The sequence below is a fragment of the Medicago truncatula genome, chromosome 5, assembly GCF_003473485.1.
Source record: "Medicago truncatula cultivar Jemalong A17 chromosome 5, MtrunA17r5.0-ANR, whole genome shotgun sequence".
In the NCBI taxonomy this organism is placed as follows: domain Eukaryota; kingdom Viridiplantae; phylum Streptophyta; class Magnoliopsida; order Fabales; family Fabaceae; genus Medicago; species Medicago truncatula.
In genome coordinates, this window is record NC_053046.1 from 18389262 (window position 1) to 18417080 (window position 27819).

At 33.5% G+C, this 27819-nt stretch overlaps 1 protein-coding gene across 1 annotated transcript; it reads left to right on the forward strand.

Moving 5' to 3' along the window:
- The first annotated feature begins 3299 nt into the window (after positions 1 to 3299).
- Positions 3300 to 15073, forward strand: LOC11417373 (transcription factor MYB16). The gene is made up of 4 exons (XM_039834659.1): positions 3300 to 3378; positions 13220 to 13369; positions 13639 to 13768; positions 14395 to 15073. The coding sequence occupies exons 1-4, from the start codon at positions 3300 to 3302 to the stop codon at positions 15014 to 15016; spliced, it is 981 nt and encodes a 326-aa protein (XP_039690593.1). The 3' UTR covers positions 15017 to 15073.
- The last annotated feature ends 12746 nt before the right edge of the window (positions 15074 to 27819 follow it).

Consider the following 27819-nt stretch of genomic DNA (forward strand, 5'->3'; position numbering starts at 1 on the left):
TATTATAGTATGTTTTGTATAAAATTATGTCAAAACCATTTTGCTGTAGAAATGGTTTCTCCGACTTGTACTCCAAAATCATTAGATGTACTTAATGGTTTCCAGCTGGTGAAATAAACTAAGGACCTAGAGCCATTGCCATCATTCAGTTTTGGATTGACACAATTGGAGGAGGAGGAAAGAAATGGTTTCTGTGAGTTGTACTCCAAAACACTGACAATTGGCAAAAAATTATCAAACATAATTTTTAGATCAAACATAAAAAATTATCAAAAAATTCATGAAGTTCATCAAGAACAACATGAACAATATTTTTCAGCAATTTATTTTTTGAGCTTTCACTACAAATTCATCAAACACTTTTCCAGCAAACAATCATCAGAATCACAACACATTACAAATTTCGAATTCTTCTCTTCTATAAATTTTTTGGTTTCCGAACTCAACACCTAATAACAACAATCAAAGTGCAAATCAACTAAGTCATCAACTGCCATTTTTCACATCTGTTTCGGAACAGCAAGCAACACGGATCTAAAGGAAAGAAAGAATAAGAAACAAGTACGTGCACAAATTGTCCACAAATCTCCAAATTCGAATCGAATCAAAAGGAAAGAAGCATAGTCCGAAGCAAAGAAAGGAACAGACCGAATCGGATTTGTGAAACGAAGAAGAGGTAGTTTCGTTTTCATTTATTTTGTATTTTGATTTGTAGATCTGGACTTGTGTGTGTGTTTTTTTTGAAAAACTAGGTGGATTTTTGAACTGTACGTGAAAAAGGATGTCTAGATCTATGTTTGGATTTTAAAAATGAGGTGTTTGGGAATTCCGACGCGGTGATGCCGCCCGTTTGGGCCGGTCACCACCACGCCGGAGTAGAGGTTTGGTCGGAGAAGATGAAGCTCATGCTTCCTTATAACATCATTGCACTTATACCTCTTTCCTTTATTCCTTGATTTGGTGTAGTTTGAGAAGTCTAAGATTATTACACGTGTACACTAGATCTGATGGTTGTGAAGTGTTTATGCAGGATGCATAATGAAATGTCTTATGCATAATAACTTTTGTGATGAATGTTGACCTAAATATACTTTGGTCTCATTATTAAATACTCCCACCGTTCCTTTTTAAGTGTCACTTTTGGAGAAAATTTTTGTTCCTATTTAACTGCCACTTTCAAAGTTCAATGCAACATTAAATATTGTTTTACCAATATTATCCTTAGTTATTTATTGTGGAGAGAGAAATATATGAAATGATTAAATGAACAAAATTATTATAGTAAAAGTATAACTTATTACATCAAAAGTAGTATCAATTGTTGATTGTTTTGGTTTCTGAAAAATATCAAAATATGATAATTAAAAAGGAATGGAGGTATTATATTTTTACAACATGATTATTTAGTGTGGCCTAATAAGTGCTGCTACGTTCTAAACGAATAAGACACATCATAAATATTGAATCGATGAGACCTAACTTTTGAAAAAGTAAAATATAACGATCAAACCTTCATTTTTTAAAATAAGGAGAGTAAATACATTTAAACCATGAGATTTTATATACCAAGTTAGGGATATTAACTAGAATACAAAGTATAAACCTCTTGCCTTACCAATTGAACACCTGTGATGGCAGCTACATCAAACAAGATCGGTGTGATTAGACTCCAAATCTTAAAATAAGATATAGGGTTATGCTTTTTGTCGACCACAAATATTTTTAAATTTGATCACAAATAAGGGTTATGCTTGTATTGATGATATCTTTAAAATACTTTGGGGAAAAAGGTTTACAACATAAAATAAACTTACAATTTACAAAAAGATATTAAAGTTCCTAATTTTATACTCTTGATGTTGTAGTATGACTCAAAATTTGATGGATGGAGAATATTGTTGCTAAAAATATATTTATGGACAATAAATATATTTTTGTATCGTATGAAGAACGATTTGATGCAAATATATTTTGAAAGGGAATATTATATTTTTGATGCAAATATTCTTTCACTAAAGGAGAAAAAAAAGTATCTTCAGTGTGGTATTTGTTCCAAATTTATGAGTTATATTTTTACTATAAATATAGACCTTGTATCAGGCTAAACTTTGAGAGAGATAGAGGGGGCTGAAACAAGGGTTTAGAAAGGCAACAACAAAACTAGGGTTTGGATAGAGTTTGTCTCTTTGAAACAAACACTAGGTTTTGAGGGTTGATTCACCTTGGGAAACACTATTAGGATTGAGTCTCTTGGTTACGGAAAGAGGCTGGGACTTTGGGTAGAATTAGGCGGGAGACTTATTCTTGTAACCCATTGATTTCTCTTTTGTAACGATACTCATCATATAATGGAACGGAGAGCTGCTCTCTCCCCCAGACTAGGTCAATTTGGACCGAACTGGGTCAACAAATTCTTTTGTTTTCTTCTCTTCTTTGTGTTCTTCTCGCCGTTGTTTTCTACTTTTGGCTTGTATTTATAACTTCCATACACTTTGTTTTGATTGCTTGATTATCCCTTGCTCCACACATCAAGTTTGTTATTAGTGTGATTTTTCATCGAATTCACAACAATTGGCGCCCACCGTGGAGCAAGGGTCAAAGGATAATTAAGTACCATGGGTTCAAAGTGGGATATTGAGAATTTTACCGGAGATAACGATTTTGGTTTATGGAAGGTAAAGATGGAAGTGGTGTTAATACAACAAAAGTGTGAGAAAGCTTTGAAGGGTGAAGGTTCGTTACCGGTCACCATGTCACGAGCGGAGAAGACCGAGATGGTGGACAAGGCCAGGAGTGCCATTGTCTTGTGTCTCGGAGATAAAGTTTTGAGAGAAGTAGCAAAGGAACGAACCGCGACATCGATATGGGCAAAGTTGGAATCTTTGTATATGACAAAGTCTTTGGCTCATCGGCAATTCCTAAAGCAACAACTCTACTCATTCAGGATGGTGGAGTCAAAGACCATCATGGAGCAATTTACGGAGTTCAACAAAATCCTTGATGACTTGGAGAATATTGAGGTGCAACTTGTGGATAAGGATAAAGCTATACTCTTGTTGTGTGCTCTACCGAAATCTTTTGAATCGTTCAAAGATACCATGCTCTATGGCAAAGAAGGGACTGTTACCTTGGAAGAAGTTCAAGCGGCTTTGAGAATCAAGGAGTTGACCAAGTCCAAGGACTTGAGAGTTCATGAACACGGTGAAGGCCTAAGTGTTTCAAGAGGGAATGGTGGAGGTAGAGGTAACCGGAGAAAGAGTGGTAACAAGTCAAAGCCTGAATGCTTTAACTGTCACAAGATGGGTCACTTCAAGAAGGATTGTCCGGAGATTAATGGTAACTCCGCACAAATTGTCTCTGAGGGTTATGAGGACACAGGTGCTATGATGGTGTGGTGTTGTTTGGAGGATGAAGAAGGTGATGTGTCTCACCTTGGGAGTGATGCCTAGTGGAGCGGTGGTCGTCTGGAGAGACGTTAAAAACTCAACATCAGCCTGGAGAGGCGGTGGTAAGAATACCCATGATCAGTCTGGAGAGGCGGAGGCAACAACAATCATGATCTACCTGTTGAGGTGGAGTTTCAAGGTTGAAGACATAGTGGGATGTACGCATTTGCTAGCTGAGGTAGAGTACGCTCAGCGTGAGGTGGAGTTGAACACACCGGTAATGGCACGGCTATGGAGGACCTTGGGTGCTATGCTCTATGGTGAGCAATGGATTTCTTCATGAGGTTGAAGAATGTATAGCACGGCTTGCAGGATTACCCTAAAAGAAGGCCAAGGGTGATTAGATGCAAGGTGATCTTCAAGGAAGCGAGAGATGTTTTGCATTGAAGATGTTATGGTGAATGCTTGTGGGACTACCTAAAACTCCTAGTGTAGTTGGACTGCAAGGACTCTTCGAGAAGACGGAAGATGTTCCGATGGCTGAAGAGGTTAAAGTGAATGCTTGTGGGACTACCTAAAACTCCTAGTGTTGTTGGACTACAAGGACCTTTGAGAAGGCGGAAGACATTCCGAGGGCTGAAGGGGTTATGAGCTGTAAACTTGTGGAGCTACTTGGTGTAGTGGGAAGCAAGGGAAAGAGCAGTATGGTGGTTGATGTTAAATTGGCATCATCACTAATTTAGAGTCAAGGTGGAGAATGTTGTAGTATGACTCAAAATTTGATGGATGGAGAATATTTTTGCTAAAAATATAAAAGATTTGTTTCAAATATATTTTGTGCTGAAAATATATTTATGGACAATAAATATATTTTTGTATCGTATGAAGAACGATTTGATGCAAATATATTTTGAAAGGGAATATTATATTTTTGATGCAAATATTCTTTCACTGAAGGAGAAAATAAAAAGTATCTTCAGTGTGGTATTTGTTCCAAATTTATGAGTTATACTTTTACTATAAATATAGACCTTGTATCATGATAAACTTTGAGAGAGATAGAGGGGGCTGAAACAAGGGTTTAGAAAGGCAACAACAAAACTAGGGTTTGTATAGAGTTTGTCTCTTTGGAACAAACACTAGGTTTTGAGGGTTGATTCACCTTGGGAAACACTATTAGGATTGAGTCTCTTGGTTACGGGAAGAGGCTGGGACTTTAGGTAGAATTAGGCGGGAGACTTTTTCTTGTAACCCATTGATTTCTCTTTTGTAACGATACTCATCATCTAGTGGAACGAAGAGCTGCTCTCTCCCAGACTAGGTCAATTTGGACCGAACTGGATTAACAAATTCTTTTGCGTTCTTCTCTTCTTTGTGTTCTTCTCGCCGTTGTTTTCTACTTTTGGCTTGTATTTATAACTTCCATACACTTTGTTTTGGTTGCTTGATTATCCCTTGCTCCACACATCAAGTTTGTTATTGGTATGATTTTTCATCGAATTCACAACACTTCACGTAATTCAACTTTAACTCAAAATATTGAGAGGTTTTGGATTGAGAGAACATGGGTTGAGGTTGGTTGTGAGAGGTTATGTGATAGTGAAACGTTTTTTTAGTATGATTGTGGATATATATAGTGGCTAGTTCGAATGAGAGAAAAGGAGTTGAAAAAGGGTGTTTTAGATGGACAACCACGATGGAAAGGTGTTTTTTGAGTCTGATCCATTTGATTCGAAACATCAAAATCCTGAATCGATTCATTTGATTCGAATCAAATTTTTGACTTGTATCAATTGACTAGAATCAAATCTTCTAAATTTTGAGGTTAAATGGCCGTTTCGAATAGGATCTTCGTTTGGAGTCAAATATTTGATTTGCATTCAAAATGATATATAAATGTATAAGACAATGTAAGCAACTTGACAAAAGATGATATATAAAGTTGAAACAAAGCGCAAGTATACAATCACAATTAGATACAAGAAAGTATGCAAGATAAGGCACAATGAAAAGAAATAAGCATGCAAGGAGAGACATATATACCAAACAAGATAACAAGATCTCATGCACAAGTAAACAACTATGCCATGAAAGATATCAAGCAATATTCAAACCAATAAGTATAACTAAGTTTGATAAGAACACATGCTAGGAAACTTATTAACAAGTAAATAGATAAGGAGAAGATTATTTCACATAGAGGGTCAATACATGTCTTGACACAATATGAAAATTTATAATTACCTATAACCATGAACATACTTCCTTCTTTCTGGTGCTTATAGGGGGAAGATCAAGGAGTGGTCTCTTGTGACAATTCAAACATGATAATACAATGGTGAGGTTAATTGTTTGCCATCCTCTTATTTTCAAAGGGTGCTTTTGATTTGTTAAAAAATGAAGGACAAGACAGAACAACTCCAGTTATCCAGTGTTTGATTTGTAAAACTGTTTCAGGGACAGAACAAACTGAAGGCAAGGGACAAGACAAAAACTGAAATTTTTGTCCCTTACCAAACCACAGCACAACTTTTTATCCCACGTACAAGTTGTCTAAAACACCAAAATAACATTTCGTCCCCCAAAAAGCATATAAAACAAGAAATTATTCAATACCATAAAAATTTGTTCTGTGCTGTTATGTCTTGTATTGTGCTGTTCTGCATTATACTGTGCTGTCCAGTACTTACTATTTTGCAAACCAAACGCACCCAAAGAGTTTATTGTGGAGTGTCATCATCGACTTGACTCATGATCAATGTTCCTATAACACAAGAAACAAAAACAACCTTTCCCAAACTTTTGGAAGTAGGTAACAACAAAGGATCTAAAAAATTGATACATGACTTTTGAGATGTACCCCAAAATGAAAGAAATTAGAAATTGCTCTTATGAGTAATTGGGGATAATTTCTTGAGGGAAAGAGAAATGATAGAAATCAAAGTTCTTATTTTTTTATTTTTTATTTTTTTTATTGAGCTATTGAAGCTAATTTTTTGTAGCTCTTTTGTATCTCTTAGTAAAGACTTATTGCTAGTGTATTGAAAAACTGCTCACTCTCAACATAGGTCAATTTGGGTAGAACAAGTTAAACGATCTCTTGGTGTGAATCCTCAACTCCATTTATCCTTTTTTTTGTTGTTTGTTTACTCTATAATACATCAGTTAAAGATTTGGTTTTTGATTGAATTTATAGTTTTTTTTTTTGGACTTTTGTTTTTGTTTGCCATTGTTATTTCTTCTACTTTCTTATTGAATCTCAACATTTATGCTTTGTTAGCTTAAATATCCAAATTCACCTCATAACACTTTTTTTGAAGTGGTTAAGAAATTCATAATTGACGGACAGAATTAATTCTTCAATGCAGTCAATTAAAAAGCTAAAAAAAAGAAAAAAAAACATTATTGATGCATTGCCCTTGACTATGATCAGTGACGGAGTTAGAAATATAAGATTGTGGGGGCAATATTTATACACTATAACACTAAAATTATTATTTTATCAAAAAATGAAAACTTATGATTTGGGTTTCGTTAAGATGAAAGTAAAATAAACATTTACAATTATACTTCCTCCGATCTTTTTTATAAAAAACAAAAGCGCCAATATTTTTGGTTCTTTTTACCAAAAACATTGACAAACTTTCAAATGTGTTATAAACTAATCTCATATGTGTCCTTATTTATTACAAGAGACAATATTAAAAGTAAGTTAATTATTGAAATTAAGAGTAATTAATGGAGCAGTATCAAGTCCACAAGTCTTAGGTCAATTCACAAAAACAAAATGCCAAAATTGATAGTTTGGATGTTGTGATCGGGTTCAAACCCCAACTCATTTACTTGTTTATGCAATGATTCTTGTCATTTCGTCTATCAACCAAAAATATAGGGGTATCCATGAAATTAGTTAAAATTTACAGGAGTATTAAATAAAAAATAACTATTTTCAATGTTTTTCATTGGTCGTGATAGTTTATGTATTTTGTTTCTTATAAAAAGAACATGAACGAACATATAAATGAAAGAGAAGTAAATATACTTTTACAAACTACTCTTATCAAATATTAATGTATTTACATTTTTGTAAATACAAAGTAGAAGTTATTAACTTGAGAATAATACAACTATTAGTGTACAATAATAAAAACTAATTAAAATTGGATTGAAATATTATGATTTATTATTCAATTTATCAATAAAGTTAATTTTAGTTTGGTAAGATCAGTATTTTCTTTTAGTTAGTAATGAGGGGCATATAGTTGTTTTAACACCTTTATATATTAAATTAAAATTAATAGTGTATGTACATGCCCACACAAAACTGTAAGTGGCTCCACGGTGGTATATAACTTTCATATTAATGTCAAAAATGTTTCATGGAAGCCTGATTTTCTCTACACACGTGACACCTGTTTTTTATTTTTATTTTTATTTTTATTTTTTATTTTATAAAAATAAATGATATTCATTTATTCAAATTGGTAGAGTACATCGATACAATGAAAGTTCGCTAAAAACAAAAATGATGAATCTGTGAACAAACTCACATCATCCATGTTAATAGCATAAAACAACAAAGTACTAAAGCCTACACATATGACTATATGTAAGTCTCCGGAATACTCATGTCTCCAGATCTACAACGTTGACGACTACAAAGTCATTGATTTGATCTGCACTGGATCGAAGTTGATCTGACAATCTGAATCGAACAAATACCTGAATGAAACAAGAAAGACAAACAACGTCGCACAAAGACGAGGAACAAACAAAGTCACACTAAGACGACGAAATCACAAAAAAGAAACAAAATAGATGTGTAAATCACTTATTGCAATAAAAGGAAAATAGAAAAAACAAGTTAGAGGGGTGATTTTGGGTCAAAAATTGACCCTAAATCCCTCTTTGGTGGATGAAGGTGAAGAAACTAGAGTTTTGGTGACGGCTCCCAAGAGAGAAGGGGAAGAGAGACCGTGTCAATGGATCATGACACCTGTTATTTTTTAGAGAATGCAACACATGGATAATCACGCAGATCAATACTCCCTCCGTCCCAAATTGTACGAGGTTTTGGGCTTTTCACACATATTAAGAAATGTAATTAATATTGTGTGAGAAACAAATATTATGAGTTGCTTTACAAAATTATCCTTAATAAATGATATGAGAAAGATAAATGAAAGAATTGAAAGAAGAAAAAGTAAAATAGTTAAGGATATAGTAGGAAAAGTAACATTAATGTTTCATTGGTATTGTAAAGTGAAATACAATTTGGGACAAATATTTTTTCTAAAATGACATACAATTTGGGACAGAGGGAGTATGTTAATTCAGTTGAGTATGTTATTAATTTAGATCATGTTAAAAAGAGTTGCGTTATTTAAACAAACATTTTTATGACAACTTTTAGTACAACAATAAATTTACAAAGAAAAAGAAGTATTGATACATAAGTCAAAGAAATAGACAAAAGAAGTAAATACATAATGTAAGTATGTGAAAGAAAGTTGTCACTAAAATTGTTAAAACATATTCCCTCCATTCCTATTTATGAGAGAAATTTGACTTTTTAGATTCATTGAGTAATTGATGTATCTTGTCTAGAATATAGATCAAATGCATCATTTATACAATGAATCAAAAAAGTCAAATGTTTCTTATAAATAGGACCAAAGGGAGTAGTCAACAAAGGTAACTATCAGTCACACACCAAAGTAACGTGTGTGTGACGCGTGCTCTCTAAAAAAGGGAGTAGTTGTACAACTATCTTTTCTCTTTGATCTCTCTTTACAGTGATTAATGAGCTGTCTTTGATGTAGAAAAAGATACGCGTTTTAATATAATATAGATACGTGTTTTAATCACGGTGAGCTTAACTCAATCGGTAGGGATATTGTATATTATATGCAGGGGTCAGGATTCTAACCCCGAATATCCCATTTCTCCATATTTAAAATGTGTGAGCTCTAATCCAGAAGTCCTAGCTCAACTGGCAAAATGCCGAAATTGTTAGGCCGGATGCCATGACCGGGGTTCGAACCCCGGTACCTCCACTTGTGTGTGTGAGGTTATAATGGCTTTGCCATTTCGTCTATCTACCAAAAAAAAAAAAATAATAAAAAATGTGTGAGCTCTAACCACTAGACTATTTAAAAAAAAAAGGTACGTGTTTTAATATCATCACTTTATAAGGTTGCCATATGCCACAACTTGTCACAACTTTAATTTATTACTATTCAAAGGGGGTGCAAGGGAGTAGATGCATGCATAATTGTATATGCTTAGGACATGTACGGTCACGATAACCACAAGTTGGAAGAGAAATGTCTCTTTATAAGAAGCAAGTTATACGATGTAATACTATTAAATTAATAAAAGCACCTACCACTTCAGCTCCTACCCCATCTTTTTAAAGTGATAGATAAATAATGAAGAGGTTCTCCTAACGAGTATTGAGTATGTTCGTAAATAGCAAACACATGTTTGTTGTTGTATTAAAGTCTCGTATCTTTGAACTATGGTTTTAAATTGCAATTATGGTTCATTTTAAAAGAGGGAGGGAGGGGGCAACAACATCAAACACACGTATCTATTTATTTCTGCCTACTCAAAGAAAGAGAAAAAAATATATACAAGAGGGAGGAAGGGGCAAAACCAAAACCCTAAAAAAGCAAGAAAATGAAGAAAAATCAAGAAAAATGGCCCTAATTGTAGCTCAACAACCTTTGAAACGAGTGTTGTAGGATTTGGAGAGTTGTTTCTTCTATTTCTTCGTCAGATAAGGCATAAAATGGACCTTAGCATTTCAGCCTCATGCAAATGACATAAACCTAAAAATTAAGGGATATTGTTTGCCTTTTAAATACATTTTAAATTTTTATTTTTAACTAACATACACACGAGCACGTTCCGCTCTTTTTCTATTGTACTTCATTGGATATTTATTTAATCATATACTTTAATTTAAATAATGTGTTTAATATCTCTTTTATTTAATTTTACTTTTAATGTTCAATTAAAAAAACATAACAAAAGAACTTCAATTAAAATAGATAGTTCATTTTTAAATATTGTATAATTATGGTGTAGGTTTCAATTTACATTTAAAATTGAAAAAGAGTTGAGTTAATAAGGATAAAATAAGAATAATGAAAATGCCATCCTAAAATCCCTTATACTCTTTATATATTATTAGTAAGTTATATAGATATATCGTATATTTAGTAAAAAAAGAAGAAGAAGATATATAGTATATATTATTTCATCATACAATGGATAAACGATACAATCCTAGAGCCGTCAATGAGCATGTGCGGGTTTAACATTTTTTCCCGAGAACTTGACTTATACTCCCTCCAATCTCTATTACAAGAGAAAATTTATTTTTTAGATTCATTTAATAAATGATGTATCTAGCTCCTAATATAAATCAGATACATCATTCATCAAATGAATTTAAAAAGTAAATTTTCTCCAATAATAAAAACTAGAGTAGTCAGAGGCGGAGCCCCTCATGGGTCAAGGTGGACGATGACCCATATATATATATATATATATATATATATATATATATATATATATATATATTATGTTTTGTAATATTATAATGTTTGTGTAGCATGCTGAAATATTATAAGTATATTTTCTTATGTAATGATCTTTTTTACATTACTATATATGTTATGAGTTTTATTTTAACTTTTATTTTTTACTCTCGTTTGATTCAATTCAATTTAATACCTATACATCTGTTTATTGAAGTCGAGTCATTTAATTCTGTCGTTAGGTTCAATGACCTAGTTGTTCAATCAATTATCTTGTACTTTATCAGGGTTGATAAACAGTTCAGATTTTAAAATACTGGTTTGAATTATATTCAACAAATATAACAAATTTGTAGTCATTCGAACTAACCAATGATAAAATGTACTTTAAGAAAATTAAGCTCCATCACTATTTATGGCCCACCCAAGACTTTTTTCCTAGAGCATTTGATTCATCTCTTGTAACCTATATAGAAAGAGATGTTCTTAGAACAATTAGTAATTATATAATTTTAGTTCATTTTCAACAAATGAAAAATAGATTATTTTATTTGTAATTTTTGTTACTACAACTATTTTTAATATAACTTATCAAATTTAGTATTATTTAATTATTTGACAAAAAAAATTTTCCTGACTGGTATTGTAAGTTTAAATCCATCCCTAGTGATAACACGTGTACATAATTTAAACCATGTCCTTTAGATAGCCAGGTTGACAAGGCTCATACTAAATAAAGTAACCAATTGTTGAACACTACATTGTCGGAAAAACATTAAGAACATATTTAAACTAAAGATTATATTGAATGCGTAAATCATATACAACCATCAATATTAAGAGCAATACATAGATTCCTAGCTATTTACATCGAATAACAGCACAAAAGAGTGTTTAGTTACCCATAAGATGCATAAATATCACAAGAGAGTTGATAGATGTGGAGGAATCATCCACAAGCTTGTCTCCAAGCTTTAATAGCCCTCCAATGGTGACCCAAACTCTATTCCATCTGCCATATATATATATTGGTTCGGTTTAACAATGGTTAGTTTCACAAAAATGACCTAGACCTCTATTTAGAGAGGTCATGAAATCCTAAGTTTGTTAGGCAAAGTCAAGCTCGCTTAGTGAATCAAGGTTTATTCAAAGGAGGGAAAAAGTAGTTGTTTTTAGATATTTTCTTAAACTGTATTAGTTCGCTTAGCAGACCAAATCTCCCCTAGGGAACTGCCTTTGTCTTTTTATTCGTGAACTTTTTACTATGGCTCGTTTTCACCATGTCATGCTAGCCTAGCGAGTCGTGCTTTCCACCAGATGTTTTTATGATGCTCTAGCTTGGCTTTTGGGCGTGTGCTTGCCTTATTTGACTATGTATTGGTGGTGTATTCATGCTCAAAACCTATAAAAATGTATTGTAAATAAACGTAACAACTTTCTGGCGCAATTTGCAAATATAAACAATATTTATATCATATTGGGGTTTTATACTAAATTACTTGCAAAACAAGTCAATAAATGTTATGGAAACTTATTTGACAGTTATCAACTCTCCCCAACTTAGAGCTTTGTTTGTACTCAAACAAAAGTCCTAAAAAAGATAGTTGATTGAATGCGAGAAATGATTTATAGAGTTTCTTAGTGTATATTTTATTTCATTTGTTTAGATTTGTCCCCCCTCCTGAAAAATTAGCTAGCTTCACGGCTAGCTTCATGGACATTGATATATGCAGAACTGAAATTCGAACCTTGGGTTCCATACACTTATACCATATATAAGTCTTGTCATTAGGCTATTTGACCGAAAAATATTCTTATTATTGTTGCATCTGTTGAAAGAGATTTTTCTAAATTGAAATGGTTAACAGTTAGCATTTTATTTACGATCTACTATATCACAAAACATATTAATACGTTTTTTTTTTGGTTAAGTAGCCTAGTGATTAGAGTTCACACAATTTAATTGTGGAGAAGTGGAGTGTCCAGGGTTCGAACCCTAACCCCTACTAATTGAGCTAAGCTCACAGGTATAAAACATACTAATACTATTGCTTTGATTTCTATTGAAAAATATTTTTTTAAAGAATTTGATTATGAAAAACCAATAATGATTTTGAAACAAAAAGTACAAAGAGAATGATACTTAAATAGTTACAAAGGCATTCATTTAATACTTCGCCATGGACACTCAAAGGACCATTTACCGCAAAAGCAGTCACCTACTAATTTGCAGAGACTTAATTAGTTAATAAATCTACATGCATAGCTTATAAGGGCAGGGATAAGGTCTACATCTAATTCAAGTTTGTGATTTGAAAATGAGTAGGGCTCTAGGGTTGAAGAAAGGACCATGGACGCCAAAAGAAGACAAGAAGCTTATAGCATATGTTACTCAACATGGCCATAGAAACTGGCATTCTTTGCCCTCTAGAGCAGGTAACATTACAACATAGCTTGCTATATATAAAATATTCATCTTCAATTATGAGTAAATATCTATACTCTAGTCTCGTGAGCATAGCTCAGTTGGTAGGACAATGCATTATTATATGCTGGGGCCGGGGTTCGAACCCTGGACACCCCACTTATTCACCTTATAAGGTGAATTCTAGCCATTAGGCTACCTGACAAAAAAAATAAATATCTATACTCTATAATATATATACGTATAATATATTAACCAGGAATCTTGAGTTTATATACAGTTCTTAGAAGATGTGGAAAGAGTTGCAGACTGAGGTGGATTAACTACATGATTCCAGATATAAAACGAGGAAACTTCAGCTCAGAAGAAGATCACAATATTATTCAGCTTCATGCACTTCTCGGGAACAAGTGAGATATTCTTTTGGATCTTTCTTCATATTCTCTATTTGGAAATCTTTGTATATTAACCTATTTACATGGAGACTGCACTTGTTTTAATGATTTTGTTTCTATGAAGTTATAACAAGAGAGATATATAATTTTGAAGCACAGTGATTTACCAAAAGCACTAAAACCTTGAGAGAATACAAACGATAAAAGAAACCCTACTCCTAATGAGACAAGGTCACATAAGATATTGTATCACATGTTTTATTTTTTTTGAAAAAGCAAAATAAATGTGTTTTTAAGAAGAAAAAACAAGAGAATTCCAACTAAAATACAAAGTTATCAGTCAAAAAAGAAGAATAAGTAAGAGTGTTCCAACAAAAATACAAAGTTACGAAGAACTTGATACATTCATACTAACATCGGACACAACACAGATAATAATGTGAGAAAGTAGAATAATTTAAATGTAACTGCATCTATTGGTTTGTGTCGCAGGTTAGCTTTACATTAGAAGTCTCTGTGCTATTTCTCCGATCTTAAGTATAAGAGAAAATTGCATAGTGATTTTTGTCTAGTACTTGTTGAGATTTTTTTTTTTTGATAAAGAGTAATTTTCATGGATGTGAATAATATGCACTTCACAGATGGTCCACAATAGCAGCTCTCCTGCCAAGGAGAACAGATAATGAAATAAAGAATCATTGGAACATTAACATCAAGAAAAGACTCATCAGAATGGGGATAGATCCCACCACTCACAAACCAAAATCCAACAACAACAACGATAATGATAATACTGCTATCAAACACGTGTCTCAATGGGAGCATGTTAGATTGGAAGCTGAAGCAAGATCAACAATGTTAGGAAAAACTCAAACTAAACTTTTACTATCTTCATCAAGTTCATCAATGTTATCACTAACCAAACACAACAATGCAATGTATAACATTTGTGCCATCATGCTTGCAAATAATGATGACTCTTTTTCTTCAACATCCACATTGAGCTTTTCTAATGAGCTTCCTTGTCTTACCAATGAGTTGAAGTTTGGAGAAGGCTTAGGATCATATGAGAGTGTTAGTAATAATAATATCATGGAAACTATTGCTCAAGATCATGTTTATGTGTCTAAATTATTGCAAGGTGATGATTATCTAATGGTGGCATTGGATGCATTTGGAGATTCTTTCAATGGTGACACTTTCATGGACTTCAATGGAAATGGAATGTACAATTTTGATGCAAGCTTGGCATTTTTTGAGTAATTTAATAGTCTTCTTGTACGTAGGCACGTGCTCTTTAATATTCTCCACTTTATTGAATTCTTAGTATTCTTACTTGTTTATGATCCTTATTATGGTGACTACTAGGGTATCCATAGAAGAATGGTGGGTAATTTACCCCAACCAATACACATTAGCCACATAAGCACATTTTTAAGTGGTATCCATGAACTATTTTGACCCCACCAACAAATTGCTCATTTTCATTGGTTGGTGGGTAAATTACCCACCATTCTTCAAAGGTAATCTAGAAAAAAACCTATAATTAATGATCTTTCATCTCTCTATGTTATTTCCTCAGTCCCATATTAACTGATACATCTTATATAATCTTTTGATCTTAAATAATTTTACTAATCTCTTATAAAAAATTATAAAAATTTGATATTTTGAAAATATTCATTGAGACGAATCCAACGACATCTTATATGATATTATTCATATTTGTAAATTAAAAGAAAAATACGGTCAAAATGGCAAATTCTATGGTATACCCAATATTTTGAGTGTACCGGTACACCAAACATTAAATTAATAACTAAATTGATTGTTTTTTGATGAAAAAATAATTATTTTCTATCATTGACAATTATAATAATTAAATCTTATTTACCAAAATCATCGATGAAATAAAATTTACTTTTTTTGAATTTTTATTGCTCATAATGAAGAATATTGATTATTTTTTATGAGACACTAAAGTTGTTGCCTATAGGATATGGAGAAGGGCACTAAAGTTGTTGCCCACGAGGGTACGAGTCCGGGTATGGGGATGGGTACTATAGTACCCTACCCATTGGATATCCATTGCCATCGCTAAACCGGAGTGTACTCGGTAAATATGTACGTTAACGTAATAGCCTCATTTTGTTTTAAATGTATATAAGTGTAATAAATTATTATTAAGGGTAAAAGTGGATTGTCATTAAAATAATAAGGATAAAACTGAAATTAAAAGTGAGACGCTATAAGCTCAAATGCTACTTGAGATAGCGTCTAAAAAATAAACTATAAGCTTGTGAAATAAGATATAAGCTCGTAGTAAAATAACGTTTATCAAACAGAACATTTTTAGTCATACGAGCTTATAAGCTATACGCTATTAGCTATAAGCTCGTTTTCTGGCCTTGCCAAACATACCCTAAAACAAAAAAAAATAAATATAAAACTCTAGTTAAATCAATGTTAGTAAAATAACTTGGTGTTTTGATGTATGAGGTGTGAGGTTTTTTTTTCGGATATTTTATCTATATACGATGCCTTTTACTATGTTCTTTCTATTTTTCTGATATATGTTCTTCTTGAACCAGATTACGTTATTAATAAATTTTACCATTAAAAAAAATTCACCACGAATACGAATTCGACACGTTGTGATGGGTAAATAAAAGTTATAAGTGATTCCTGCCACTTGCTTTTGCAATCATTTCATAAAAGTTAATTTCCTTGGCAGGGTGCTACACTGCTACGTACAAACGTTACATCCATGCACTAAATACTCTTCTGTCATATAGAAATTTGTCAATTACTATCTGAGAAAAAAACGATTGATTTGTTTGAAGATTTTCTTTTCATTTCCAAGACGACCTCCATGTGTGAGTCCTTCCTTATTATAAATATACTTTTATTTCTCATGTGATTTATTTTTCTATAATAAGTGAATGAGTACTTATACACATACCACTCTAGGTGGCATACCACTCCCATACCATCCTTGTGTGGCATTTTTTATAATAAATTTTTTTGACTTTGCCAAGTCATACCAAAAAGAAAAGAAAAATTAAGCTTTTCCCGTTTCTCTCTCTTATCCATTCTCATCTCCATCTCTCTTTCTCCCACCCCTTTACCATTTTCTTCTCAATCCTCGCCTGCCATACGATTTCCTCCGCCATTTTCGCCGTTGCCGTTTGTTGATCTCCTTCCCCTTTGCTTCTGTCATCGTTGTGTACTTACCTCAATGCGTTCATTTTTATCTCAATTGGTGTTGCTTCAACATTGAAGGTGAGTTTTTTTCTTGCTTCTTCAATGAGTGAGAACAGATTGTAAAAGAGATTGAATTTTATTTACATGGTTGTTGTAAAAGAGAAGAAGAGAAAAAGAGAGATAGATCAGCCTAAGGAGAGAGAAGGAGCATAGAGAAAAGAAAAAATGCAGATTGGATTTGAGAGGAAGGAGAGAGTTCAGAGAGGGTGTGGAAAAAGGAACATGAAATATCATTTTTGCCCCTTGCTTTTTAATAAAATTACAGAATTGCCATCCACATCAGCAAGTGGTATGAGGTGTGTACAAAAGAGAGTGGTCCATCTATCATTTTCCTAAGTGAATATATCCCACATAATATAACAAACCCTTATATTTAGACACCTATAATTCTCAAACACTCATTCAACACTTTGTCTTTTCAACCTCTCTTATCACAATAAATACTTGTAACATCAATCCTATCATGACGTTGAACGGGTTATGCATATACAAAAATAATTTCCATAATATAAAAGTGTTGAGTCGTTTCAAAAAGAAAAAAAAATATATCCTTTCAAAGATGTATTGGAGTGCTCCAGTTTGAGAACACATAATTAGGACATTTTGGTATATTATTTTTGTTATCAAATAAACAAAGGAGTAAAATTCTCATTGAATGAATCAGTTATTACAATGGTATTTATACTACTATAGCACAAGCTTGGTAACTAAACTGCACTAAACAAAGAAGAAGAAAGTAAAGTTACTAAAATGCCCTCTAAGTGTCTTTCTTAAGCTGCAAGCTATCTATTGAGTGCTTTGTATTTTCTGTATTCTCTTTTATGTTCAATATCCCCCCACAAGTTGGAGGATGGTAGATATATAACATCCCCAACTTGGATAGAAGTAGATTGAAAGGTTGAGGAAGCAATGATTTTGTAAAAAAATCTGCTACTTGATCTTTAGAAGAAATATGCAGAAGTTTGAATAGGCCAGCTTGTAACTTCTCCTTGACTATATGGCAGTCAATCTAAAGATGTTTGGTGCATTCATTGAAGACATGATTAGCAGCAATGTAGATAGCACTTTGGTTATCACAATAGAGAACATGTGGCTTGATACATTGAACATCTAAATCTCTAAGAAGATAGATGAGCCACTACAATTCACATGTCGCAGATGCAAGAGCTCTGTATTCAGCTTATGAAGAAGACATGGAAACCGCGAGTTGCTTTTTGGTTTTCCATGAAATAATTGATTGACCAAGAAAGAAACATTGGCCAGAAATGGATCTCCTAGTGTCTTTACATTCTGCCCAGTCAACATTTGTGTATCCTTTGATATGTAGTGATGAGTGTCTAGGAAAAAGAAGCCTCTACCAGGACAAGTCTTGAGATAGGCGATGGGATAAGTTTGAGTAGGCGATGGGATAAAACCGCAAGTGCACGGTTCTACCGGTGTAGTAATAAAAGAGTATCGTTCCGACAGGGAGTTATGAATTCAAGTAACTTTTAATAATGATTAGATGAAAGAGTTTTAGATAAAAAGTTGGATTTTAAAAGAAAATAAAAGAAAAGATAAAACCCTTGAGATTATTGGTTCATCTAATTGACAAGTCGTTCACAAACCAAACTATTAAACTTATAACCTTATGTTAGACCTAACTTCTAAAGATAGTTTCTCTTTTGTTCCTCTAGCAACCAAGCCTATTTCGCTGACTTGATTACTATTAGATTTTGGTCCTAAGTTGCAACCAAGCCTATTTCGCTGACTTTATCACAATTTAGAATCCTTGAAGTTCGAAACTATATGTCTCAAAGATTGTAAAGACTATTTCGCTGCCTTTACAATCTTTGTCTAAATTCACTTGTTCGAATATCAAAACTCCACTTTCGTTTTATGAATTGATATTTGAGATGATGAATTAACAACTATCAAACCCTCCACTTTCGTTTCCACAGTTTGATAATGGTTAATTCATGTTAAAGCGGTGAATTTAGATTAGAAATTAGGGTTACATAAGATTAAGGTTTAAGAGCTTGGTTTGATTAGGATTATGTCATTTAGACTTATCCAACAATCCCAAGACAAGAGAAGTCTACTCACTAATGTTCATCGTAGACATGGAGAAGAAGAGAGAAAACATAAAAGTAAATAACAAGAAAGTAAATGAAAAGAAAAGAACTTTTATTAGAAAGACAATTGTCACATATTGAATTCCAAGAAAAGATGAATATTTGTGATGGCTAGCTACTCTATCTATAGCATACATTCGACTTAAAATCTAAGCAATTACATTACTAGAATGTTCCACAAGAAACTGCGGGCTAAAATAGAGTAGTTTAAAATCTAAGTAAAAGCAGCAAAAACAAGTGTGGGATGTGGCACGGCCGTGCCACCCTTAGCACGGACCGTGCCAAGCTTCTGACTTTGGGGAGATGTATTTTTGTCTCCAAATCTTCATATTTTTGCTCCAAATCAGCTCCAAACCCCTTTCTTTTGCTCCAAGACCCAATCCATCAAATATTCGTTCCTGAAATATAACAATATGCTTTTAAAGTAAAATGATTCAAAAAGGAAATAATACTAATATAAAATAAACTTAAATCTATTTAAAACGAAACTAAATAACATATAAAAATAGATGATAAATGACTCATCAAACTCCCCAACACTTGAATCTTTGCTTGTCCTCAAGCAAAAGGCATAGACATAGCAGCAACAAAAAGATTAATATATGACAATTCAAATAAAAGCTTATGTCCCCTTCGAGGTTTCATTTCAATGTACACTAATCACAACTTCAAGTGTTCCTTGTGAACTTATTCAACCCAACAACAAGTCTTAAGTGAGTGTGTGTGTAGTCCAACCCTTTTCTTGCTCCTGTATAAGATAGATATTATGAGGAACATGTTCTAACCTTAACACTAAAGTTACCGAGAAAAATCCTTTCTTCATTTAATATAAGAGAGATGGGAGTTAGTTCAGATAGATTTGACAATTTAGATACTTGGGGGCTTGTAGATGCCTAGGGGCTATCATCTCACATTGGAAGTTCGCGAGGGGGTATCCTTTCCTCCAAGTTTCCATGATCGCCCTAAGTAGTGCTACAACTTATTCATCTTCACTTAGGAAGTTCCTCTTTTTAGAGGGTTTTATTTAAGCACAATTTAATTGAGAAGTCATCACCACATTTAGGAAGTCAGTGAGGGGGTGTCGTTTCCTCCACGTGTTGGTGATATTCTTCTGCCCCATTTTGGTTTAAACATTATAGCACATTAGAATTATTCCCACACAAACTTATACTACTTTTACTCTGAAGATTTTTAAGGGTCCAAGTTACCATTAAAGTTAGAACGTGTTCCTTAAAATACCTATTCATACACTTACTCAAGGATTGCAACTAGGTGCTTTTCTCATTGGAGAATTTTCACAATAAAACTTGATGTGGGTATAGCAAGAACACTTACAACACAAGAAATCACTTTCATGTACAAGAAACGACCATTGAAGAGACAACAAAAAATTTATGTCATAATAAAACAATAAAAATAAGCTGCTTATTCATGCCTTTTACAATAAAGGCTAAAGTGCACTTTTTCCCCTCTAACTTTAAAAAACTTGCAATTTTGGCCCCCTAAGTATCAAAACAACAATTTTGGGTTTTGGCCCCCTAAGATTTAGCCCCTTTGCATCTTTGATCCTTTTGGTTAATTTTGACTTATTCAACGCCTACGTGGCAGGCCACGTGTGTAATTAATTAATTAAAAAATTTAAAAAACCAAAAAATCAATTTTTAAATTAAATAAATGAAAAAAAGAATTAAAAAATCAGAAAAAATAAATAAAAATAAAACCCAAAACACTTCTTCATGTTATCTTCATCTCTTCCAATCCAACCCTAACAATAAGAAACATTGCTGTCAGAATCATCAGAAATATCACTATCACTACCAGAAATTAAATAAACCAGAAAAATTAATCTTCATCATCTTGTTCATATCTTGATAATTTTGTTCATCATCTTCATTGAAATCCTAGAAGAAAAATTTTGCTTCATAAACAACAATCACCCTCTACATACTATTCCCCATAATATATTATTGGCAAAATTACACAATTAGTCCCTTAACTTTATTTTAGGTAACACTTTCGTCCTTTATCTTTTTGTTGTCACAATTTAGTCCTTTATGTTATAAAATAACAACATAGTTATCCTTTTTCATGAAAAAAATAATCAAAAACTCCAAAAAAAAAATCATCAAACTCATAGGCAAACGTAAATCTTCATCATACAAGCATAGAAAATTAAATTTCTTTGAAAAAAATCTCATAAAAAATGATAAGATATTGTCATTTTATAAGATAAAGGACTAAATCGTGACAAAAAAAAGATAAAGGACGAAAGTGTTACCTAAAATAAAGTTAAGGGACTAATTGTGCTATTTTGCCTATATTATTCAAATCCAAAATATCAACAATTACAACAAATTCAATGCAGCAATTACACAATTGCCAAACATCTCTTCATACTGTTTTTGGAAAAATTCATGGGAGCAATTACGAATATGCGACGGAACTCCACAACAAACACAACCTAAATTAAATTGGAGAACAATCACAACAAACACACTCTTCCATATCTTTTTTAGATCTAGTTCTTCATCATGGCAAGCTGCTACAACTGATAAACAAATCCCTGCCTACTGTTAAAAACGCAGCAACATAAAGCGCAACATACAGAGGGACATACAAAGCCAAAACACCAAAAATAAAAAAAGCAAAATACATGCCCACCCTAAATGCCGAACTGCAACAACAGAACCTGTACCAATAGCTGAAAGGTCCAAAAATACCAAACCCCATAGCAGATCCAAACAAAACAGCGTCGTTCATCGTCCTCGTCGTCTTCGTCAGTGTCATTTTCGAGTTCGTTGTTGGGATCGGCGACGAAAGAGCAATTGACGGTGGAGGGAAGTTCGGAATCGATGTGGTTGGATTCTTCTTGGTCTACGGTGGTGGCAGTTGTTAGCTTGGGGGTTTTGTTGGGAAGGTGATGGGTTCAAGAGGAAGAAGAAGAAACCATTGGAATGGAAGGTGGTGCTGGTGGCTGGGGTTAGTAGAGAGAAAGAAGGGAGATTGAACCAAGGTTACACATAGATTGGAAGAAGCCATCAGAAGTAAAAAGAATGGATTTTTTTTTTCTTCTGATTTTTTTAATTTTTTTTAATTTATTTAATTTAAAAATTGATTTTTTGGTTTTTTAAATTTTTTAATTAATTAATTACACACGTGGCCTGCCACGTAGGCGTTGAATAAGTCAAAATTGACCAAAAGGACCAAAGATGCAAAGGGGCTAAATCTTAGGGGGCCAAAATTGTGGTTTCTATACTTAGGGGGCCAAAATTGCAAGTTTTTGAAAGTTAAGGGGGGGAAAGTGCACTTTAGCCTACAATAAAACAAAACAAAAGAATAAAGTTCAAGGGAGTTTGGAAACACTACGACTCAAGACACTTTATTAGACTCCCCCCACACTTAGGAGAAGCATTGTCCTCCATGATTTAAAAGAAGAAGAAGAAGAAGAAGAAGATGATGAAGAAAGAAGAGAAGTAGAGAAGAGTAGAGGAACAGGAGAGCTCACAATTTTATTGTAGTCCATAAGGTGGACCTTGGAGGTGAAGGTGTTGCATCATGTATCAGAACATTTGATTGTTTTATTCATTTATTTGATTGCCCCTTAGGACATCGTTTCTTAGCCCGATCATTTCAACACCTTGTCTTTGTTGCTCGGTGCATGTTCTTTGAACATCGGTTTGCATCCATGCCCACCGTTCATCATTATAGTTTCCACCGACTTCTTGTTAATGGTGCAAGTTTGCACCTAACTCCTCTTCATCACCACCATCATCACCATCATTGTGTACCTGTGGGTTAGTGCCAACATAAACCAAGTTTTCTACCACCTCAGGATTAATAATATCTGAATTAGGTAGAATAATCAAGAAATTAGCATTATTGACTCTCCACTCATATTGGTAATTGTTATAAGGGCCATGGATTCTAAAAAAAAAAACATCGTAGTGAGGGTTTCTAAGTCTAGATAGTAGTTTCTCTCAATCCTATTTATCCCTTCGTTCACATTTACCTCAAAAAAAAATTTAACAATGAAAGTGATGATTCCATCTACCATTATATCACCCTTATCATCTAGTTTCTTTTTAGCAATTGAAACAAGATAATCAAGCAAATAATAGCAAATGTTAATAGGATGGTTATAAAGCATAGCCCACAACATAAACAGCTCATCGATCCTCATCATTCCTACATCTTTCTAGTCTATCCATAACATTATTATCAGTGATCTACAAGCATAAATAGATTGAGAGATAAGAGCTTTAGACCTACTCCTTTGCTTGTCATCTTTAAAATTGATGCCATGGTTCTTGATTGTTGCTTTCTTTTTCTTTGCACTACTTCTAGAGCTTTCAATCTCCTTGCCTTTCATTTTTAATGCCATTGACCTAGTTGACTTGGTTTGGGTTTTATGGAAGGTTAGGGTTTGGTAAGGTTTTGTTTTGGAACGATTGTTTTAGTGATGGGTTGGGGTTTAAGTGAGGTTGATGAGTTTAATGATGGAGATTGGTGGTAAATGTTTGGAATGATGAATGGAGATAGATATGGAGGTTTAAAGGTTGATGTTATGGAGGTTTAGAGAGGGAAGTTGAAGGATGAGGGAAGTTTGTGTTTGAGAATGAAGGAAGAAGAAGAAAAGTGAAAAAAATGGTAAAAGAGGGTCTGGGACCATGGCACGGCCGTGCCACCACAGGCACGGGCCGTGCCAACTCTCTGGAAATGGGTGGTTTTTTGGCTAGGTCACAGGCACGGCCGTGCCAACATAGGCACTGGCCGTGCCAAGCTTCTGGACATGCAAGGCTCAATTTTCTTCATTTTTTCGCATCATATTTGGACAAATACCTACAAAACAAATTAAAATAACACAAAACAAACAAAATAAAAGCAATTAAACTCGTGGGTTGCCTCCCACGAAGTGCTCGTTTAAAGTCATTAGCTTGACAATCAAGAGGTTTCTCTACCCTATACCCAATCTTTCCCAAAGGGATAACGGTATCAACCTGGCATTCTCTCCCAAATCACACATGGCTTTCTCAATGCTTTCAGATCCTATGACACAAGGTATGGGAAAACTTTCTGGATTCTTAAGTTTAGATGGCAATTTGTTTGAAAGTATTTCAATAAAAATCCTAAACTAGTCATCTAACTTAGATTCGACAAAACCTTGTGTTAATGGATTTTTAGGCTCAGTGTATTCGACTTATAATTTAGCTCAGTGTATTCGACTTATAATTTAATTATCTTTTATCTTTAATAATTATTGTAAGATATAAAAAGTACCACTTGGATTTCTTAGGGTACTCATTAAAATTGATCATTTTTTTCTATCAAGAATTTATCATATTATTTTTTATTCTAGGCATTTTTCAATTTTCTTTTGGGATGGTCGGGGTTCAAACTCCAGACCTTGCATATATTATGCATTGTCTATACCAACTGAGCTAAACTCACAAGGACAAACATTTTTCATTTTAGAAAAATGCAAACATTTGTCAGAAGAGAAAATTCTAATTAATGAACTAAATATAGAACCATTGCATTAAAAATTGTGTATTTAATTTTTAAAAATTTGTTTATAAATTTTACTCAACTAACAAATGTTAAAATTATTAGGTCGAATATTGTGACAATAGTTGAAATCCGAAATCGCCCACTTTGGTCCTGTTATCATGGTTTTTGGGTGCCAAGCCATCAATTGGACTTGAACCTTTCGACCGTTGATATCTCTCTTTTTTCTTGGGAAGGGTAAAAGGAGAAAAACCCTTAAAAAGTTTCTAGATTCGGGGATCGTTTTCGCTACGGGAAGGTGTTAGGCACCCGGAGCGATTATGGTATTCCATAAGAACCGTTCTCCTAAGTTTATCTCTACGCTTTAGTTTTATTGCTTATTTGTAAAAAAAAAGGAAGGTATAATTAGTGAAGAATGGGGGTGAGAAGAAGTAGAATTTGATTTTTATTTCGGCTTGGATGAGTTTTGACTCATTGCCTACGTACCCTTTTAAGGGATCAAAACCGTTCGTAGTTCATTCTCAAAAAGTGGTTTTTGTTTTTGTTGGTTGATTTTAAGTTTGAAAAGAGATTTTGAAGAATAGAGATGAGAGGCCTCAAGGGCATAAGATTTGGAAAATGTGAGGTGGAATTAATCGTTTTGCTAAATGAAGTCTAAGCATAGTTAAAGTTCATTAAAAGTTTTACTTAAGAAAATAAAAGGGAAAAGTTATTGGAGTTTTGACTCCATTTTTTATAAAAATATTTGAAGTGAATTTATTTGCATATTTTTGGAAAAAAATGGATTTTCTCTAAGTGTCCGAAACTAAGCATTCATCTAATCATGCAATCCTGGCCATACATCTATGCATACAATCCTAAGCATACATCTAGGGTGAGTGTGTGTGTGTCGGTGCGTCATAGTGTCCGTAGTCCATATTACAAAAATTGCCTAAATACATTCTATGGCCCCTTTGCCAAGCTACAAACCAATGATAACAAATTACACCACTAAATGAATTAAAACTTGCAAAAATAAATGCTAAGCTAAAGAAAGTGGAGGGAATGCTAAATGAGATGCATGAAACATGGAAATAAACTTGTTAGTGAAATAAAGCATAAAGAGTAGCAAGAGGCAAAAACGCACAAAATGCCACAAAGATAGTAATAAAATGGTAATAAAACCTAAAATTTTGATATGAAACCTAAGGCATCTGTAGCTTCTAATTCTCATGCTATAGCAAATTTGAAATAGTTTCTTTTATCTCAAGCTATAATCATAGGATCATTAGAAACAAGCAAGCTTAGTTTCATACCAATTTTGAGATAGAATTAGCATTTTATTATTTTCTAGAATATGCATACATTGCTCATACAATCAAGGTTTCATGAATCAATCTAAAACAGCAAAATCAACATAGGATTGTAGGCATGAGCACCTCACATTAACATATCAATGATAGAATTGACTAAAAACAATCATAAGAAATAATCCAAGAAAGAATTAAAATGCCATGGATTAATCATACAAGAATTTTGCCACTTCCAATATGCAAAAATACCATAAAACATCAAGAAAATATCAAGAAGTAAGCATGGATTTTCTAGGAATTTTATCAAGATTTTTAATCAAAACACTGGTTCAAATAGCAAAGAAGAACGGTGCAAATAGCAAGACAAGAGACAAAAATGCACAAGAAACCTAGGCCCAAACCAAAGCCCAAAACTACAAGGTCCGGATGCACAGGAGCCACACGATTGATCTAGGATCCTGAAACCCTAGATCAAACGGCCAGGAATCAAAGGGGAATGGACCGGTTCTGGACCGGTCCGGTTCATTGGCTATAAAAGTGAAGGGGGACCGGTTTAAATCATTTTCCACTTTCCTTTCTCTCTCTAAGTTCTTCTCTCTTCTCTCATCTCCCACCTCTCTCTAACCTCGCCGCCGGCGAGGATGAAGCTACGGCGGAGACCTTGAAGGTCCGCCGGAAACTTCATCTTCTCCGGCGAGTTCATGCAGTTTCCGGTGACCTAATTTTCCAGATTTCAAAGATTCTTGCATATTTTGATTCGTCCTTTAACCCTAAACACGAATCCAGCAGTTATTTTTTCAAATACAGTTTGAAACGATGTAGATCTGGAAATTTGTCGTACGACTTTGAAATTGATTTTGATCTTTTTGAAATAAAACGTTTAGATCCTTGAAGATCTACATCGTTTCGTTGTTCGCTGCTCTTCTGGTACTCGTTCTTGCTTTCAAAGCTTTGATCCTTACGGATCTAGGTTTTGATGTTTACGGTTATAGTTTTCTCTCTGAATTCTGGAAATTTTTGATCTTCTTGCTTACGTGATTTTTTACAGGTTTAAACTATGATACTATTTGTTGAAAAGAGGTTCTGAGTTTTACCTGAGTTTTTTATGGAGATTCTGTTGAGTTTCTTCGGAAACGCTTGGATTTGGCTTTTGCTTGTTGATTTCCGGTTTTGAAACTGAAAATAAATCAGTGATTCTTCTTCTTCTTCACCGGTCCAGATTCTGCTTCTTTCCTTCTTCTTTTCACGCTCTCGAATTCTTCGTGATCGGTGCTGGAGTTCGTCAATGGCGAATTCTCACCTTGGATTGCGAAGAAACTCAATTCGATGATGAAGATTCGATGCGGAATCTCTGAGAATTGCAAAAAATCTTGTTGATTCTGTACTGATTTGTAATATTCTGTGCTGATTTCTGTTGATTTGAGTTGATTTGGATTGATTTGGATTGATTTGGAGTTGGTTCAGAAACGGTTAGGGTTTGAATGTTCTTGATGATTCTGGAAAATTGTTAAGTTTTTGATCTTTGAGAATGGGAAAGAAAATTGGAAAGTGTTTGTGATGTGGCGTGTAATCATTGCTTCTGAAATCTGACTTAATGCTTTTATAGCTGACATGTGTACATTGGAACCAATAAGAAAAGGACACCTGGACCTGGAGAAAAAAATGGCACGGCTTTGGCCAAAAAAAGAAATTTGGACCTTTCTGTAAAAACAGAGAAATTGAGGACTAAACTGCAAAATTAAAAAAAGGCTTGAAATGAAATAAAAAAACAGTTTGGACAAAATGCAGTTTTGGGACCTCAATTGAGGGACCAAAATGCAATTAAAAATAAAATTTGAATAAAAAACGTAATTTGACCAAACGTAAAGTGAAACAAAAATAAAATTGACAA

What these genes read in the sequence shown, in the direction of transcription:
- LOC11417373 (XM_039834659.1), top strand. Translation starts at nt 3,300, where the DNA reads ATGGGTCACTTCAAGAAGGATTGTCCGGAGATTAATGGTAACTCCGCA. An exon ending in TGAGGGTTATGAGGACACAG is followed by an intron (nt 3,379 to 13,219) that starts GTGCTATGATGG and finishes GGCAGGGATAAG; the next exon opens with GTCTACATCTAATTCAAGTT. An exon ending in TTCTTTGCCCTCTAGAGCAG is followed by an intron (nt 13,370 to 13,638) that starts GTAACATTACAA and finishes GTTTATATACAG; the next exon opens with TTCTTAGAAGATGTGGAAAG.